At 42.5% G+C, this 16,661-nt stretch overlaps 1 protein-coding gene across 4 annotated transcripts in view; it reads left to right on the top strand.

Moving 5' to 3' along the window:
• LOC115150052 (acid-sensing ion channel 1) overlaps positions 1-16,661 on the top strand; it is a 358,958-nt gene that overhangs the window by 306,863 nt on the left and 35,434 nt on the right. For all 4 annotated transcript variants that reach the window (XM_029692946.1, XM_029692944.1, XM_029692945.1 and 1 more), the window contains one exon: positions 6,729-6,879. In XM_029692946.1, the coding sequence (XP_029548806.1) occupies positions 6,729-6,879 (151 nt within the window). The remainder of the gene's footprint in view (positions 1-6,728; positions 6,880-16,661) is intronic.

Raw genomic sequence — 16,661 nt, 5'->3', positions numbered from 1 at the left:
TCTGTCCCGATCTGCACACTATTCCCAGCCTACGTAGTTCACCACTTTTGAGCAGAGCCCAGGCATTATATAGAGAATAGCAGAGATGTGGAATCGAGTCACGTGACATGGACTCGAGTACTACTCAAGTCACAAATTGTTCTACTTGAGACTTGACTTGACAAAAAGAAAAAACACTTGCCACTCGACTCCGACTTGAGCGTCTATGACTTGTGACTCAACTTGGTCTTGAGCTGTATGACTCGAGAGACTCGATTTGTCATCTTGCGCACAATGTAGGCCTATCTGTCCTTTATTTTTCGGAGAGGTGCAGGTTCTGTGCTTTCTGTTATGTGTCTTGGCCAATCAGATTCACGCAAGTCACAAGTTGCGTAGGCGGTCATCTATCAAAGCGCAAAGCGTGCGCCGCTCCACTGTCTTCCGGCTGGCTAGACTACCTTGACCTTTTTAATCCAAAATGATGAACTGAAATGAATCAAACAACACAATACTGATTACATACAGTAGTTTGACTGTGTTACTTTTTACTTACGGTTGCGTAGGCCTACACGATACAAACCTGCATAAAGCAAGCTCATCCCAGTGAGTTCTATTATCCAATTGCAATGGTTGTCTCTGTGTCTATGTAAAGGAAACCCCCTGTTAGTCTAGGTTTAATATAATTCATATGAACAAGTACAAGGTTGCTGCAGTTTGACAAAGTTTTCATTCTCCCTAGGGCCACGCATTTTTCCAGAATTTCTTTAAAGCCATGTGACCTGTTTTGAAAATATCCATATAGCTAAGTGGAAGGTAGCCTAGTGATTCAGAGTGTTGGGCCAGTAACTGAAAGGAGACTGATTTGAATCGCTGAGCTGACTTGGTGAACAATCTGTTAATGTGTCCTTGAGCAAGGCACTTCACCGAAATTATTCTGGATAAGGGTGTCTGCAATTTTTTTTTAATCTAGTCTCATTGCCTGTATAAAACCCTTTTTACAACTAATGAATCACTGTCAAACCCTATAGGGTCCTGATTTATACCTGCTTAGGTTACCAGATTAGGAAAAGCTCCGGGCCCCAGGGAAAAGAATTTGCCTCATCACTCTGGGACCTGTTGTGCCACCTCTGCATCAGGGCATCATTGGTCCCAGAAATCGATATGTTCGGGTTCAGAGACTATGTGGTAGTGGGGTGAAAGGATGCAGTTTGTAAAACATGTGGATCCAAAATCACTGATGCATTGCAATTTCAATGACATTTATATAAAACACTTAACTATTGACTTGAGGACTCGCAAACCAAAATTAGGGACATGTTAACTGACTCGACCTGAGCTGTGGAACATGGAACTTGACTCAAGACTCGAAGGTTAGGACTTGAGACTTGCTTAGGACTTGCAAAATTGTGACTTGATCCCAGTCTCTGGTGAATAGTGTGCCATTTGGGATGTATCCGAGTACTTCAGGGGGCTGGGGTACAATAGAGGAGCCTACAGAAGCGTCCCAATGGGCCCTGGAGCCCTCACTAGGGAATAGAGTGTGATTTGAGTTTCAGACTACCAGTCTTTCAGTGAGCCATTAACGCTGCTGTCCCCAAGGTCGTCACAGCACCCACCGCTTCAACTCGCCATCTCTCTGTTACCACAGCAACTCTGTGTATGCATGCATGTACACACACACACGGACACACACACATCCATGTACACACACACACTGTCTTATCATTCTTGTCTTGATGGGTGATGTATATCTACAAGCTGGAGAGTAAGTGGCGATGGGTGGGGACTTTCTAATGTATGAGCTCCTCTTTCATACTCTCTCTCACTCCTTCATACTCTCTCTCTCTCTCCATCACTCCTTCACTCTCTCTCATTCACTCTCTCACTTCTTCATACTCTCTCTACTCTCATTCACTCTCTCACTCCTTCATACTCTCTCTCTCATTCCTTCCCTCCTTCACTCTCTCTCATTCACTCTCTCACTCCTTCATACTCTCTCTCTCTCACTCCTTCACTCTCTCTCTCCTTCACTCTCTCTCTCCTTCACTCTCTATTTCCATCACTCTCTCCTTCACTCTCGCTCTCCTTCACTCTCTCTCCATCACTCTCTCTCTCCTTCACTCACTCTCTCTCTCCTTCACTCTCTATCTCCATCACTCTCTCTCCTTCACTCTCGCTCTCCTTCACTTTCTCTCTTTCACTCTTGCTCTCCTTCACTCTCTCTCCTTCACTCTCTCTCCTTCACTCTCTTACTTTTTCATTCTACCGCTCTGTCGTTCTCTCACTCTATTTTCTCTCTGGCTGATCTCTTAATTAAAACTGTGTTATATAATTGCAGCTCTTCCTGATTCCTGACCAACCTCAGAGTATTCCACATGAACATTTTAGTGGCAGCAGGATATCTTTCTGTTCCATTTCAGCTGCAGACAGGGCATTAATGGCTGGTGAAAAGATGTCTGGTCTGGGTGATGAAAAGATACGCTTTTCATCTGTCTGGCTGGTTGGGCTATTCATTCAGTGGTGTGATGATGTTTTGGTTTTGCGATCCATTCAGTCGTGCAATGATGCATGGTAGAGGTAGAAAACACTGTCTCTGTCGTAGTTGAAGAATCCAACCTTTCCATTAATGTTCCACTGGTAGACAGCAGCTTCTCCCTATAGAGTACAGAGGCTAGCATGTACTAATAGCCGTTCAATGCTGTGATTATAATGGTAGTTGGAGTAGTTAGAGACAACTAAAAGCACTGACCTTTTCATGCGGGTGGTGTGGTTTGTCTTTGTGTGTGTTTTGTACAACCACCCTTGACCCGGTTGAGAAGGTCAATGTTTTCTTAGGGCGCGTGCATTCGAAATGGCACCCTACTACCTATATAATGCACTACTTTTAACCAGAGCCCTATGCGGGCCCTGTTGACAAGTAGTGCACTATATAGGGAGCAGGGTACCATTTGGAACATGTACACCCTTGTTCCCCTTCCTACTGAGCCATAATGATAATCATGAATGTCATTATATTGCAGCTAGGAAACACTATAGAATGAAAGGAGTGTCAGAGACTTTGTTTTTAGTGATGATTCTCTGCTCTGGAGTCACACCTCACCAGCAGGTCTGGAGTCAGTCCCTTCTCACCAGCAGGTCTGGAGTCAGTCCCTTCTCACCAGCAGGTCTGGAGTCAGTCCCTTCTCAACACCAGGTCTGGAGTCAGTCCCTTCTCATCACCAGGCTGGAGTCAGTCCCTTCTCAACACCAGGTCTGGAGTCAGTCCCTTCTCAACACCAGGCTGGAGTCAGTCCCTTCTCAACACCAGGCTGGAGTCAGTCCCTTCTCACCAGCAGGTCTGGAGTCAGTCCCTTCTCACCAGCAGGTCTGGAGTCAGTCCCTTCTCACCACCAGGTCTGGAGTCAGTCCCTTCTCAACACCAGGTCTGGAGTCAGTCCCTTCTCAACACCAGGTCTGGAGTCAGTCCCTTCTCACCAGCAGGTCTGGAGTCAGTCCCTTCTCATCACCAGGCTGGAGTCAGTCCCTTCTCATCACCAGGCTGGAGTCAGTCCCTTCTCAACACCAGGTCTGGAGTCAGTCCCTTCTCACCACCAGGCTGGAGTCAGTCCCTTCTCATCACCAGGCTGGAGTCAGTCCCTTCTCATCACCAGGCTGGAGTCAGTCCCTTCTCATCACCATGCTGGAGTCAGTCCCTTCTCATCAGCAGGTCTGGAGTCAGTCCCTTCTCATCACCAGGCTGGAGTCAGTCCCTTCTCATCACCATGCTGGAGTCAGTCCCTTCTCATCAGCAGGTCTGGAGTCAGTCCCTTCTCATCACCAGGCTGGAGTCAGTCCCTTCTCACCACCAGGCTGGAGTCAGTCCCTTCTCATCACCAGGCTGGAGTCAGTCCCTTCTCATCACCAGGCTGGAGTCAGTCCCTTCTCATCACCAGGCTGGAGTCAGTCCCTTCTCACCACCAGGCTGGAGTCAGTCCCTTCTCACCACCAGGCTGGAGTCAGTCCCTTCTCATCACCAGGCTGGAGTCAGTCCCTTCTCAACACCAGGCTGGAGTCAGTCCCTTCTCATCACCAGGCTGGAGTCAGTCCCTTCTCAACACCAGGCTGGAGTCAGTCCCTTCTCATCACCATGCTGGAGTCAGTCCCTTCTCATCACCAGGCTGGAGTCAGTCCCTTCTCACCACCAGGCTGGAGTCAGTCCCTTCTCACCAGCAGGTCTGGAGTCAGTCCCTTCTCAACACCAGGCTGGAGTCAGTCCCTTCTCATCACCAGGCTGGAGTCAGTCCCTTCTCATCAGCAGGTCTGGAGTCAGTCCCTTCTCATCACCAGGCTGGAGTCAGTCCCTTCTCATCACCATGCTGCAGTGAGTCCCTTCTCACCAGCAGGTCTGGAGTCAGTCCCTTCTCACCAGCTGCTGCTGCAGTGAGTCCCTTCTCACTTTACTCTGCCAGCCAGCCCCAGTCACACTTCTGTCTTAAGGTCAAATCTCATATTACTATGGGTGACATATTGCAGGGGGCATTTCATTAAATGTTGATACGTGCGTCTCTTGAGGGGTGTCAGTGCCAATATCTTAGGCCGCTGTGCAAAGTCATTTTTTTCTTTGTCACGTGACTGTTCCGATTTTCAGACCGGCTGGAAGGCTGCAGCAAAATCATTCATTTCTGCCACAAATACTTCCGTTGGAGGTTTGTCAAATAATCCGTTTTACATCGCCCTTCAAGTAATCAGTCCGTCCTTGAGTATCGTGTATGTTTGGGTCTTGATGTGTCCTTTATTCAAATACAGCTTTTTGAAATACAACAGGCTCCTGTTGTTGACTCCACCAAGAATCAATACATGGATATTTATCTCAACCTTGTTATGCCCCTATAAGATGCCATACATAAGAGACAACATTCTTTGCATACAACAGATAAATACATAGTCTTCTACCATTAGCTACTTTGATGCTCTTAGCTTTCTGAGAGCCTTGGGATTTAGATTTATTGAACCCTTATTTTACCAGGTAAGTTGACTGAGAACACATTGTCATTTACAACAACGACCTGGGGAATAGTTACAGGGATGTGTCCCTAATGACACCATGTTCCTTATATAGGGTGCGTTTGTACTCTGGCCCTCCTGAACACACCCACGGTACTATGTAGGAATAGGGTACAATTCGGGACGATCACTTAATCAGGTTCCTTGACCCAATTGGAGGAACATTCGATGTTGGAGCCTGAGCCTGCCTTTTCCATTTCCCCTGATGTCTTGAATGTGATTACACCTCCATTTGTTCACTACCCGTCATGTCTGAGGCAGACTCCCCACGTCGTTTCCACTGTTCCCCTCCCCTTGCGCCACAGTTTGCTTGGCCAACTTGTAACATTGCCCCAGAATCAGCTTAGGACACTACTACACAGGCAAACCTTCTCATGAAACATTGATTTCAATGTGTGTGCTCTCTTACAGTAACTAAAAGGCGTTTATGATACCACATTTAGGATGAGTCTCTCTGTGTGTCGGGATCAAAGAGTTTGAACAATAATCTTAGCAGAAATGCTGTTGCCACAGTATGGTGTAGTTGTCTACCCGTGTGTTGTTCTTGTTGTTGTAGTTCTTGTTGTTGTTCTTGTTGTTGTAGAAGTTGTTGTTCTTGTTGTTGTTGTTCTAGTTGTTGTTGTTGTTGTTGAAGTTGTTGTTCTTGTTGTTCTTGTTGTAGTTGTTGTTCTTGTTGTAGTTGTTGTTATTGTTGTTGTTGTTCCTGTTGTTGTTATTGTTGTTGTTGTTCCTGTTGTTGTTATTGTTGTTGTTGTTCCTGTTGTTGTTGTAGTTGTTGTTCTTGTTGTTCTTGTTCTTGTTCTTGTTGTTGTTGTTGTTGTAGTAGTTGCTCTTCTTGTTGTAGTTGTTGTTGTTGTTCTTCTTGTTCTTGTTTTTGTTGTATTTGTTGTTGTCGTTGTTCTTGTTGTTGTAGTTTTTGTTGTTTTTGTTCTTGTAGTTGTTCTTGTGAAGTTGCTGTTCTCTGGTAGATAAAGTTTACTCTATACACAGAGACTGTTGTATTAGACCCCACGGATTCAGTGGGCTGAACAGCCCAACATTTTATTGGACAAATCCCAAATGGCATGCATTGTATTCCTCAGTGCACTACTATAACCTACAAAGTGTTCTATACAGTATAGTAGTGATGGGGGAACAAAATTGACACAGTTACATACCGCAATATTATTTTTGGATGATATTTTATAGATACTTGACTCCAACTATCGATTTGTAAAAATATATAATTTTTTGCGACTGTAGGTAGCGTTAGCTAAAGCTAGTCGGCTGTACCTGTGCCAAAACTATGGTATTTTTCATCCTATAGCATGTTCTCCATCTTCTTTTTAAATAGTGAGCCAACAGAACTTTTATTTCCATGACTGATCAAATGTCTCTCTCTTGTCTCTCTGCAGCAGACATACGGTGGGCAATATGTTTGGAACATCAAATTGCAATACAATCGCAGTATCGAATCGCAATACATATAGAATCGTGAGAATTGCAATACATATCTTATCGGCACCTAAGTATCGTGATAATATCGTATCATGATGTCCCTGGCAATTTCCAGCCCTACTATATAGGGAATAGGGTAGCTTGTGTCTCTGGTCAAAAGTAGTGCCCTTTATTGGGAATTGGTTGCCAATTTGAGTCACAGACATTGCTTTGTTCTTCATTATATTGCTGCCACTCATTGACAGCCCTTTGTCTCCTTGTTGTTTCAGATCTTCACCCGTTATGGGAAGTGCTACACATTCAACTCTGGTCAAGATAACCGACCGCTGCTGGTGACCATGAAGGGAGGGATGGGGAATGGACTGGAGCTGATGCTTGATATCCAACAGGACGAATACCTGCCCGTCTGGGGAGAAACAGGTGAGGGGGGGGAGGGAGGGAGGGAGGGGTAACGGTCTGGAGATGATGTTGGATATCCAACAGGACGAATACCTGCCAATATGGGGAGATACATGGAGGGAGGGATGAAGGGAAGGGGGTGAGAGGTAGGGAGGAAGGGGGTGAGAGGAAGGAAGGAAGGAAGGAAGGAAGGAAGGAAGGAAGGAACAATCATCCAATCCTCACAGATCTTCAGGATGGCATAAGGAGGAAGAGGGGCTAGTATTCCATTTTGGAGTCAGGAAAGTATGTCGTCATACCACAACAAACCTTGAACTAAAAAGTTATTTATTGAAGTCAAGTACTCAAGTATGTCAAACATGCAGTGTTTGTAAATGTGAAACCACTTCAAAAGAGTCAACAGAGAACAAACATTAGCTAGTTGCAAAGGAAAGGAAGATAGACAAGAAAACTAGTCCATGTAGAATTGATTTCCAAACTCTCAGTTTCAAAATCAACTTAATGAATCTGTTTTAAAATAAACTCAAGCGCTCAAAAAACGTTGATATTTCCAGAAGACAAATAATATCATTGGAGAGAGATCAGAAGCTTCACAGTAAACATATGTTCCTCTTTACCAACTATGAATCTCGCTCTGGAAATTCATACTCGACACAGTTGGACCACAGTTGCAGTGAAACGGTACATTATCGACTCTTGTAGATCAAGACGGATTGGGGTCGATTTATCGAATGCTTCTTTACTGTCATTTAATTGTATCTCGTCAGGAATGCTTAGTTTCTGCATGAATCAAAGGAAAGAATATGCCGGTAGTCCGATGAAAATCAATACAGGACTCCTCTCTGCCACTGTGTGTAGACATAGTGTCTGTGTGGAAAGACCAATTCAGGACTCCTCTCTGCCACTGTGTGTAGACATAGTGTCTGTGTGGAAAGACCAATTCAGGACTCCTCTCTGTCACTGTGTGTAGATATAGTGTCTGTGTGGAAAGACCTATTCAGGACTCCTCTCTGTCACTGTGTGTAGACATAGTGTCTGTGTGGAAAGACCTATTCAGGACTCCTCTCTGCCACTGTGTGTAGACATAGTGTCTGTGTGGAAAGACCTATTCAGGACTCCTCTCTGTCACTGTGTGTAGACATAGTGTCTGTGTGGAAAGACCTATTCAGGACTCCTCTCTGCCACTGTGTGTAGACATAGTGTCTGTGTGGAAAGACCTATTCAGGACTTCTCTCTGCCACTGTGTGTAGACATAGTGTCTGTGTGGAAAGACCTATTCAGGACTCCTCTCTGTCACTGTGTGTAGACATAGTGTCTGTGTGGAAAGACCAATTCAGGACTTCTCTCTGCCACTGTGTGTAGACATAGTGTCTGTGTGGAAAGACCTATTCAGGACTCCTCTCTGTCACTGTGTGTAGACATAGTGTCTGTGTGGAAAGACCAATTCAGGACTTCTCTCTGCCACTGTGTGTAGACATAGTGTCTGTGTGGAAAGACCTATTCAGGACTCCTCTCTGTCACTGTGTGTAGACATAGTGTCTGTGTGGAAAGACTAATTCAGGACTCCTCTCTGCCACTGTGTGTAGGCATAGTGTCTGTGTGGAAAGACCAATTCAGGACTCCTCTCTGTCACTGTGTGTAGACATAGTGTCTGTGTGGAAAGACCAATTCAGGACTCCTCTCTGTCACTGTGTGTAGACATAGTGTCTGTGTGGAAAGACTAATTCAGGACTTCTCTGTCACTGTGTGTAGACATAGTGTCTGTGTGGAAAGACCAATTCAGGACTCCTCTCTGTCACTGTGTGTAGACATAGTGTCTGTGTGGAAAGACCAATTCAGGACTCCTCTCTGCCACTGTGTGTAGACATAGTGTCTGTGTGGAAAGACTAGGGTTGCACATTTTGGGAAATATCCAGAGGTGGAAACTTTCCGTGGGAATTAACGGGAATATATGGGAATTAACGGGAATATATGGGAATTAACGGAAATATATGATAATTAATATTAATACCATTTAAATGTAGATGTTTTTTGCATTTGATATATTTACCATATCATATGGAGACTGAAACAATCCTTTTACCTTATCATAAGTAGACATTAAATCCTTCCAATAGAAATTTAAAAAACGATTTAGTTACGAATTTAACTTTAATTAAATGAGTTGACTCTTCACATGGGATGATTTCACTGAACAACAAAAGAAAGGGAATATTGAATGATCCATCTCATCTCCCAAAAACGTTTTCAACATACATCTGTAAAATGATAGTCTAGAAACTAAAGCCTTGGTTGTCTTCCTCTCAGCCGTCCATGGATTCTCCCTGGACCTCCTCAATGTCCACCTCTTCAACATCAGACTCTGAGGCCTCATCTTCACTGTCACTTTCCAACCTTGAGGATGGCTCGTTGTCAGGCTCAAAAAGCCTCAAATTTGCCCGGGTGGCCACCAATTTTTCAACCATTGTATTAGTCAGCCTGTTGCTTGCTTTGGTGTGTGTGTTCCCAAACAAGGACCAGATGCGCTCTGAGGCAGCTGATGTTGGTGGGATTTGGAGGATGATGGAGGCAACAGTGGAAAGAGCCTCAGATCCACAAAGTTCCTTCCACCGGGTGGCTGATGAGATATGTTGGCACGACTGCCATATTGCATCTCCATCCCAAAGCCCTTGCTTGGAAGTGTACTTCGCCAGACTGCCAAGAACCTTGCCCTCATCCAGGCCAGGGTGGCGAGACACGGTAGTGATGACACCATAGGCCTTGTTGATCTCTGCATCAGACAGGATGCTCTTGCCAGCATACTTGGGGTCCAAAATGTACGCTGCGGCGTATATGGGCTTCAGGCAGAAGTCTTCACGCTTTTTGATGTATTTCAGAACTGCAGTTTCCACGGCTTGGAGCAACAGTGAAGTGAGCAGGGCAGTACGGATTTATTCTCTTACATCTCCAAGCAGAGTCTGAACATCAGACAGGATGGCATTGTCTCCCTCAATCCGTGCAATGGCTACTGCTGTAGGTTTCAGGAGTTTCAGGCTGCTTACCACTTTCTCCCAAAATACATCATCCAGGTGGTTCCTCTTGATGGGGCTGTCCATATCGGCAGACTGTGATATGGCCATTTCTTGGAGAGACTCCTTCCCCTCCAGGAGACTGTCAAACATGATGACAACACCACCCCAACGGGTGTTGCTGGGCAGCTTCAATGTGGTGCTCTCATTCTTCTCACTTTGCTTGGTGAGGTAGATTGCTGCTATAACTTGATGACCCTTCACATACCTAACAATTTCCTTGGCTCTCTTGTAGAGTGTATCCATTGTTTTCAGTGCCATGATGTCCTTGAGGAGCAGATTCAACGCATGAGCAGCACAGCCAATGGGTGTGATGTGAGGGTAGGACTCCTCCACTTTAGACCAAGCAGCCTTCATGTTTGCAGCATTGTCTGTCACCAGTGCAAATACCTTCTGTGGTCCAAGGTCATTGATGACTGCCTTCAGCTCATCTGCAATGTAGAAACTGGTGTGTCTGTTGTGCCTTGTGTCTGTGCTCTTGTAGAATAGTGTTTGAGGGGTAGAGATGTAGTTTATTATTCCTTGCCCACAAACATTCGACCACCCATCAGAGATGATTGCAATACAGTATGCTTTCTCTATGATTTGCTAGACCTCCACTTAAACTCTGTATCCAGCAAATGAGTAGATAAAGCATGTCTGGTTGGAGGGGTGTATGCTGGGCGAAGAACATTCAGAAATATCTTCCAATAGACATTGCCTGTGAGCATCAGAGGTGAACCAGTTGCATACACAGCTCGAGCAAGACATTCATCAGCATTTCTCTGACTACGTTTCTCCATTGAGTCAAAAAAACTTCTGATTCCAGAGGGACCATGAGCTGTTGCTATCGATAAGGTGTCTGATTCATCATTTTCACCTCGAATAGAAGTAGAGGGACTTTTGTCAGAGGTTGCTTGTTCTGAGGGAACTTTATGCACTTGGCCAGATGATTCTGCATTTTTGTTTAATTTGTCACATAATATGATTTGGCACAGTATTTGCAAATGTACATAGATTTGCCTTCCACAATAGCTGCAGTGAAATGTCTCCACACATCAGATAGTGCCTGCGGCATTTTCCTGTAAAGATGAGAAAAAAAATAAATACATTTATGTACAGATAAATAGTTAAGTTAGATTAAACAACTCCTTTGTAAGATAAATGTTTTAAAATTAAACATGTATGGAAACAGGTGAATTAACACTCAGTTAGCAGGCTCAAGCAAGCTAAAACCCACATGGTAGCAAAAACTAACTAGCAGAAATTGTTAACAAGTTAGAAATGATTTAAATGCACTTTGCTGTAGGCTACTATTTACTAGTTAACAAAAATTATATTCACCCCACCCAGTATTGTAATAAAAACATACCAGAAACCATGTAGTCCTTGGCTCAGACAGTGTAGTAGTGTGGGCTCAATAGCATCTCATTAGTGTGCAAGATCTTGAGAATCAGCTGTACATGTGATGGAAGAATGCACTGTGCATGCAGAGGGTTGCAATTCCATTGAATTGTGGATAGTTTAACCAAAATATGCCACAAGACCTAGAATTTCCTTGTGTATCCCACAAAAAAAGTTCAGTCATAAGCTAACTTGTTTGATGAATTTAAGCAAAATTCCCCAAAATCCAGGGTTTAACTGGATTTACTGGAAAGTTTCCGACCCTTTGCAACCCTAGGAAATACCAATACAGGGCTTTTCTCTGCCTCAGTATGTTGACCTTTCACTCTTCCTCAAAGGGACAGTCCACGATCTGGGAATCTGTTCAGTAGTCATTTCAATGTTTGATATATACCCAGCTATATTAACTAGCTTTAAGTCAAAGGCTTCAAACGTTTCAGGAGTGAATATGTGTAATTGAACACATGCATACAGTAGCGATTTGCATTTCTTCGTCAATTCTTCATTCGTATTCCAATTTTGAGGCCAAATATGCTATTTTTAACAATGTAGCGGTGACAGATAGCAGTGAAAGGAGGAACCTAGGTTCTGAGGTGCCCTGCTCAAGGCCCTGGTGTGTTCCCTTGGCAATTACACAAATGTCTCCGTATCCCTTCTCAAGAAGAGCAGTGACTTACTGGTAATATATATCTGATGCTCTCTTTAATTATAATTGGAGTTTTTTTACCCCCTTTTCTCCCCAATTTCGTGGTATCCAATTGGTAGTTAGTCTTGTCCCATTGCTGCAACTCCTGTACGGACTCGGTAGAGGCGACGTTCGAGAGCCATGCGTCCACCGAAACACGACCCAACCAAGCTACACTGCTTCTTGACACAATCCCCGCTTATCCCGGAAGCCAGCCACCAATGTATCGGAGGAAGCACCATACACCTGGCGACCATGCCCCCTGCCCGCCACAGGAGTCGCTAGAGCGTGATGGGACAAGGACATCCCTGCCGGGCCAAACCCACCAGAAACAGTTGTCAAGTAAAAGATATACATCAGCGGTTCTGCAATAAGTAGGGCAGAGAGCTGCAGTGAGAAGGGATGAAGTGAATCAGCCCCTGTGGATTTATGATCTGTAGCAAAGCACTTAGTCCATCATAAATATCAAATGGTTGAAATGAAAATAAAGTCTGTGACTCTATTAGTGGATCACTGGGCTCCCGAGTGGCACAGCAGTCTAAGACACTGCATCTCAGTGCTAAAGGTGTCACTACAGACACCCCTGGTTCGATTCCAGGCTGTATCACAACCAGCTGTGATTGGGAGTCCCATAGGGCAGTGCACAATTGGCCCAGTGTTGTCTGGGTCATTGTAAATAAGAATTTGTTCTTATCTGACCAGCCTAGTTAAATAAATGTAAAAAGATGCTAGCTGTGCCATTAGAGATCCTGGTTTGAGTCCAGGCTCTGTCGCAGCTGGCTGCGAACGAGAGACCCTTTGGGCGCTGCATAATTGGTCCAGCGTCATCCCGTTTAGGGGCGGTTTGGCCGGCAGGGATGTTCTTGGCCCATCGCGCATTAGTGACTCCTGTGGCGGGCCAGGCACAATGACAAGGTCGCCAGGTGTACGGTGTTTTCAGCGAGCAGTGTGTCAAGAAGCAGTGCGGCTTGGCTGTGTTTCGGACGCACGGCTCTCAACCTTCACCTCTCCCAAGTCCATACGGGAGTTGCAGCGATGAGACTAACTACCAATTGGATACCACGAAATTGGGGAGAAAAAGGGGTTAGAAAATACAATCTGTTCTGAGGTGACTCGATGACTCCCTCTAGTGGAATGAGAGGAATTTTCAGAGACTATCCATTTAAAACGGGTTGCCAGCTGAAGCAAAATTGTCGTTAAAAACACGATTTTCAGTTTTGTCTAGTATGGGATCAGAGGCTATCAGAACCTGCTGGGGCAATGAGTTTTGTTTCAATGATTTGACCACTTTCCAGAAATTGCTGGATTACCACCACTCTCCGATACACACTTCTAGAAATATGTTGATTTAACTTTTCTAACCAGAGATAGACATCTATTTCTCAAATTCCTGAAGGACTGCCAATCAGATGTAGTAGTGTCAGTCTAGCATTAGCCCAAACTAAATGTATTTCCTTTAATTTCACAGACAACTCATGTGCGAACCAAGGATTAGATCTGACTTTCACCCTTAGCATTTTGTGCAGCGCATGTTTATCTGCAACAGAGTTAAACAGGGAAATAAAACAATTACGGGCCTGATCTGAGTCAGTGATAGTTGACAACTCACCAGTCACTTAACATTTTTTTTGGTCTGGCTGAGGTTAATTCAAATTCCCAAAATGTCTCTTTGTAATAATGCATGAGTGAGATTTAGGTAGTTTAACAGCTCTTATGTAGGCAACGGGACAATGGTCACTGAACTCATTGTTAGAATGACATAAGAGGTTAGGATGTTTAAAGTTGGAGCGAGTTGGTTTCGTTATCAGCCGAGTTTGATTTAGCGCAGTACAAATATCTTTCAGCCCATCAGATACTGGCATCAACCAATCCAGATTAAGATCACCCACTATGAATTATTTGGATAGTTAGATAGTGGATAGTTAGTTAGATATTAGTGTAGTTAGATATTGGAGTAGTTAGATATTGGATAGTGTTACGAATCCCTTTGGCCCAGCGGTCTAGGGGGGGGGGGGGGGGGGGGGGGATGGATGAGAGACCCGTAACATAAATCATGCAAAGTATAATCGTGACAAGTAACAGTGAGAACCAAAAACCACAGACAACTGAAATCTACCGTCAAACTCAAAAGGTTTATTTTAAACACACGGTAAAGGGGTGTGAGAAAAGGGGCTGAGCTGGACCCAAGCAAAGAAACAATCAAAAACACCCCTAAGCTAGACTAGCCTATTTCCACAACAGCTAGCTAACTAACCAAAAATACAGTGGGTGGTCCGCCCAGTTCTAACTAGGGTACTTAGACAAAATATTCCTACGGGTAATGTATGCCCATGGGCGACTTGTCTTAGTACCTCCTTTTCCCACCAAACAAACAAACAGTCAAACAACAAAACAATACTCACAGGATTACCGGACATATGTGACATGTAGTTGCACAAACAAAAGAGATCAATACAGCGATAGCGCGAGGGGGACACAGCGCAAGAATGAACACAAAGATTGATCTGGGGAGAAAACAACTGACTGGGTTTTTAAACCAAGGGAAAGGGGATGTGATTGGTTGAGGGAAAAGGAACAGGTGTCTTCTGTTTGGGGACTGATTGATGACTGATTGGGGGAATGATGATTGTCACCTGTGAGGGGAGAAGGAGAGAGAAACGAAAACACACACAGGATACATACAGGATACCTGTATCCGTAACAGTTAGATATTGGATAGTTAGATATTGGATAGTTAGATATTAGTGTAGGTAGATAGTTAGATATTGGATAGTTAGATATTGGATAGTTAGATAGTTAGATATTGGATAGTTAGATATTAGTGTAGTTAGATAGTTAGATATTGGATAGTTAGATATTGGATAGTTAGATATTGGATAGTTAGATATTAGTATAGTTAGATAGTTAGATATTGGATAGTTAGATATTAGTGTAGTTAGTTCGATATTAGTGTAGATAGTTAGATATTAGTGTAGTTAGTTAGATATTGGATAGTTAGATATTAGTATAGTTAGATAGTTAGATATTAGTGTAGTTAGTTAGATATTGGTGTAGTTAGTTAGATATTGGATAGTTAGATATTAGTGTAGTTAGATAGTTAGATATTGGATAGTTAGATATTACTGTAGTTAGATAGTTAGATATTTAGATAGTTAGATATTGGATAGTTAGATATTAGGATAGTTAGATATTAGTGTAGTTAGATAGTTAGATATTGGATAGTTAGATATTAGGATAGTTAGATATTAGGATAGTTAGATATTAGTGTAGTTAGATAGTTAGATAGTTAGATAGTTAGATATTGGATAGTTAGATATTAGGATAGTTAGATATTAGTGTAGTTAGATGGTTAGATATTGGATAGTTCGATATTAGTGTAATTAGATAGTTAGATATTGGATAGTTGGATATTAGTGTAGTTAGATAGTTAGATATTAGGATAGTTGGATATTAGTGTAGTTAGATAGTTAGATATCGGATAGTTAGATATTAGTGTAATTAGATAGTTAGATATTGGATAGTTGGATATTAGTGTAGTTAGATAGTTAGATATCGGATAGTTAGATATTAGTGTAGTTAGTTAGATATTGGATAGTTAGATATTAGTGTAGTTAGTTAGATATTGGATTGTTAGATATTAGTGTAGTTAGATAGTTAGATATTGGATAGTTAGATATCAGTGTAGTTAGTTAGATATTGTATAGTTAGATATTAGTGTAGTTAGATGGTTAGATATTGGATAGTTAGATATTAGTGTAGTTAGTTAGATATTGGATAGTTAGATATTAGTGTAGTTAATTAGATATTGGATTGTTAGATATTAGTGTAGTTAGATATTGGATAGTTAGATATTAGTGTAGTTAGATAGTTAGATATTGGATAGTTAGATATTAGTGTAGTTAGTTAGATATTGGATTGTTAGATATTAGTGTAGTTAGATAGTTAGATATTGGATAGTTAGATATCAGTGTAGTTAGTTAGATATTGGATAGTTAGATATTAGTGTAGTTAGATGGTTAGATATTGGATAGTTAGATATTAGTGTAGTTAGTTAGATATTGGATAGTTAGATATTAGTGTAGTTAGTTAGAAATTGGATAGTTAGATATTAGTGTAGTTAGATAGTTAGATATTGGATAGTTAGATATTAGTATAGTTAGATAGTTAGATATTAGTGTAGTTAGATAGTTAGATATTGGATAGTTAGATATTAGTGTAGTTAGATATTGGATAGTTAGATATTAGTATAGTTAGATATTGGATAGTTAGATATTAGTGTAGTTAGATATTGGATAGTTAGATATTAGTGTAGTTAGTTAGATATTAGTGTAGTTAGATATTGGATAGTTAGATATTAGTATAGTTAGATATTGGATAGTTAGATATTAGTGTAGTTAGATATTGGATAGTTAGATATTAGTGTAGTTAGATAGATATTGGATAGTTAGATATTAGTGTAGTTAGATAGCAGGTCAGACAAGAGCATATAAGGAGGTCGACGGAGAGCAGTAAAGTCCCACTAGAGTCAAATGGACATTATTACTAAGGCCCACATATAATACTAGACATTCAAATTGCTTAGGGACAGAGGTGGCAATTCATACAGAAACATTTTAGTTGCTTTTTATGTATATGGTGACACCCCCTCTTCTGCCTACTCTATCAGA

The sequence above is a fragment of the Salmo trutta genome, chromosome 16 (assembly GCF_901001165.1).
Source record: "Salmo trutta chromosome 16, fSalTru1.1, whole genome shotgun sequence".
Lineage (NCBI taxonomy): Eukaryota > Metazoa > Chordata > Actinopteri > Salmoniformes > Salmonidae > Salmo > Salmo trutta.
This window is presented reverse-complemented; position numbering and strand designations above follow the sequence as displayed.